We start from the raw sequence: 3,660 nt of genomic DNA, 5'->3' as shown, positions 1-3,660 counted from the left end.
GAATCTTAATGTGTAAAGTAACTAGTAACTAAAGCTGTCACCATAGTAACAGAGTGGCACTACTAAGCATTGCAGTTTTAATTCTATGAATTTTGAAGATTTTTCTACAAAACAATCCTGAATCTTAATTTTTGGTCCGTTGAATAAAGTGGCCAAAACACTTTTTGTTTCACATTTTTCAAAACAAACACATTTATTCATTTTTCATTGACTTTAGCAGTCTCAAAATGTTTTACAATAACAAAAGTGTAAACTGAGTTATGAAGGCTTAAACCTGCAAAAACATCTGGACTGATCCACTTTTAATGTGATTCTTCTGTTAGGACAACTTATAAAAATATAAAATCACCTGAGAGCAAAAGAAAAAGACCAAACTAAACCATGTAACTAAAGGGAAAGCGGTAAAGAAGCTCCGAGGAGGAGCACATGACAACACGTGAGGGTGGACAGAATAATAGAAACCCTCAGAAATAGCCCTGCAGTAAAACCAGTGTGACAAAGATTCAAATTGTTTGTGTTTTTTGTGACTCTGGCTGTTGACTGAACTCCTTCATTTGACACAACCATCGTCACTTTAAATCCCCGAAACCCCTGGTGCTTCAGCCAGCCGGACGCTGAGCGATGCGACGGCGATCCAGATGTTGCCTCACAGATTCCTGAATGAAAAACCTCAGCAGTGGGTCTCGGTCAGCGTCAGCGCGCTGCTAGAAGGACTTCCAGCGGATGGCCGACAGGATGGTGTGGATGAAGTAGAGGAGCGTCGCCACGTACGAGAAGACCTGCAGAGACAGAGAGAAACAGGGGAAGATCTGATTGGTTGATCCTCTGGTGGGATTGCTGTGGATGGAGTACACACAGAGATACACTGGTAAGAGCCAATGAGGTTTAGATTGGATTAAATTAAACTTTATTGTTATTGTGCAGAGTACAAGTACAAAGACAACGAAATGCAGTTTGCGTCTAACCAGAAGTGCAAAAAGAGCAGAAAACTGCAATGTGATATACAAAGTATAGCCAGGACAAGAACTATAGTGCAGTGTAGACAGTAGTGTACAGTTGGTTAACAGAAGGTGGTTTGGAGTAATATAAGTTGAACATAAATATGTGTAGTGTATTAGCAGTTACCTTATAAGAGCAGAATAAATATGGCTATGTAATATGAACCATATATGGACCAATAAAAACTATGAACCATTACTAGTGCAGTCTCTCCCGGGTTGGGCCCTATTTTTTAAAGTTAGATTAACAGGACTAACAATAAACTGATGTCAGGGTTTCCCAGTGTGCTGCAAGCCTGGAGTCCTATTTTCTAATCTATTTCATAGACGTGTTTTTAACTCCAGTTACAGCTGGGCGGCTCGGTTGGAAACTTTGAACTGGAAATTTTATCATCTCCACTTAGCTTTCAGCACTGACTCAATGTAGCGCCCTATATAATCTGTTTTACAGCTGTTTAAATTTTCTATTTTTTGATTCTGTCCATGAATCTGTTGAAACTATTGGGCTTTACATGAATGCTGTCATCAGTGTGTGACTGGCCTCAGCCGGGCCCTCATTGAAATAACAACTTTTCTGGGGGGAAACATGGATCTTATATTATATGTGTGAATTATGTCTTTTTCCAAGCTTTAGAAATCAAAGTAGCCCACACTTGTGTGACAGAGAGCAGTAACACTGACCACTGCAGAGATGTCCAGCTTGTAGTTTTTGGAGAGGGTCCCGTCGTTGTAGTCCAGGGTCACTTTGGCCAAAGTCACAGCGGCGCTGAGGTAGAAGAAGGCGGCGATGCCGTGATACGCAAAGTCCTGACGGAAGAGGAAAGACAAGACGAGCGTGAGAAACTCTCAGTGAACCTGTCAAAACAAACGCTGACGCACTGTAACACAAAACCGCCGAGTCATGGTGTCGAGCTGCAGTTACACGTTTGTTTGTGTTACAGCAGCAAGTTACCAAGGACACACACACACACATACAAACAAACAAACAAACACACACACACAAACAAACACACTCACACATACAAACAAACAAACACACACACACACAAACAAACAAACAAAAAAAATAGATACAAACTCCAAAACACCTACTGAAAATATATACTTAGAGGAATGCAAGGAACATGTATATTGTAGAATAATGTTCTTACTATTTGCAGATGAATATAATAAGAATGTAAAAGGTTTCCATAACAGACCAAGTGTGTTTTGGTGTATGCTTATTTAGCTTAAGCCATAACTATAAGATATTGAGGGTCAGTGGCCTCGAGCAGAGTACATTGAGTAATAATAACAAGTGAAACAGGAGCAGAATGTAGCACTTCGCGTGAGAGCAAATGAGGACGAGACATAATACAGTGGCCACCACTCTGGCAGGTATTAAGATAGCAGTTTCGGTGCTGGAGAAGAAGAGGGGGCCCAAAAAAGAAAGTATAAGAGATGAGGGGTCTGACAAGGTCTGACAGTCTAGAGATACGTGGACCGGCTCTGACTATTTGTCTGTTGATAGGGAAACTTAGTCTCTGCATGCCTTGTGATCCCACAGATGTGTGTATTGTGATTCTGAATGTATTTACTTTGATCTTATCGTCTTATTTGGCTCTTAGGATCCATGTAATACCAAATGTAACGAATGCGCGGGGGATTTACTGTAGGTCTTTTATTTGGACAGACAACTTGTCCCAAAAGGTGGGACACAGAGGAGGTAAACCCCAACAATATACAAGTCTAAAATAAAATGTCCAACCTATACATAGTATATGTGAAGCAGCATAACGGAGAGGAAATGAGTGGAGGAAGCGAAGGAGCGAGAGCCTTACTGCTGCCGCCCAGCTGCTGCTGTTGTGATGGCCGTCGCAGGCGAACACCACCATCCAGCTGAAGGTCATGATGAAGCAGAAGAGGGACACGAACATGACCCAGGCCTGGGGGTTCGCCGGCACCACCAGCGTGCACGCCACCAGGATCCACACCAGCCCGCCGAAAATCTGCAGGAACACCAGAGGAGACACCCAGTCAGCTGAGTAACAGAGACCAAAGTAGTTTATTTCCAGAGCACGACTACCCTCAAATAACTTTGGTTATTCAATCTGGACCCTATCTCCCCAGGTTTCTGGTGGGAACAACCATCTCTGAAACTGGTCCAGTATTGCAGTTCTTGCTGATTGCTTACCTATTAAAGGTGAATGCTTGGACAAAAGAATCAAAACCCCAAAGCAGGCCTTAAACAAAGACACCAAACATACACACAGGTGTTCTGCTTTGCACTTTGTTTGCAATCCTTTCATTTAATTGAGCGAACGTGTGTGTTCTCCACCTTTTGTCATACCTCTGAGCCAGGTCATGACATTGACATGATTATTGCAGAGTTTCATCATCATCATCTTGACGTAGAAGTGAGATATTAATCTCCGTGCGTTGGTGTGAACAGTTCTTACACAACGAGCCACATTCCTCATCACGTGCGTTACGTCAGACAGGAAGGACGTGTGTTGTCGCGTGTGTTTCCATTATTTTGTCCAGAGCAGAGCAGGGTGTTGCTGCCTTCGCTCACGCTTCACCTCTGATGATTGACAGGCTGCATTATTCATGGAGCTCCGCCCCCTGCACCTGCACCTGCTCGCTGTGTGTGTGTGTGTGTGTGTGTGTGTGTGTGTGTGTC

At 43.0% G+C, this 3,660-nt stretch overlaps 1 protein-coding gene across 1 annotated transcript in view; it reads right to left on the bottom strand.

The window, feature by feature from the left end:
* Positions 1-381: 381 nt before the first annotated feature.
* LOC114546724 (myelin and lymphocyte protein) overlaps positions 382-3,660 on the bottom strand; it is a 5,876-nt gene continuing 2,597 nt past the window's right edge. Inside the window, exons 2-4 of the mRNA XM_028565733.1 lie at positions 2,819-2,986; positions 1,680-1,805; positions 382-779 (exon numbers count right to left, since the gene is read on the bottom strand). Coding sequence (XP_028421534.1) covers positions 705-779; positions 1,680-1,805; positions 2,819-2,986 — 369 coding nt within the window. The 3' untranslated portion in view covers positions 382-704. The remainder of the gene's footprint in view (positions 780-1,679; positions 1,806-2,818; positions 2,987-3,660) is intronic.

Source organism: Perca flavescens, chromosome 2, assembly GCF_004354835.1.
Source record: "Perca flavescens isolate YP-PL-M2 chromosome 2, PFLA_1.0, whole genome shotgun sequence".
Lineage (NCBI taxonomy): Eukaryota > Metazoa > Chordata > Actinopteri > Perciformes > Percidae > Perca > Perca flavescens.
This window is presented reverse-complemented; position numbering and strand designations above follow the sequence as displayed.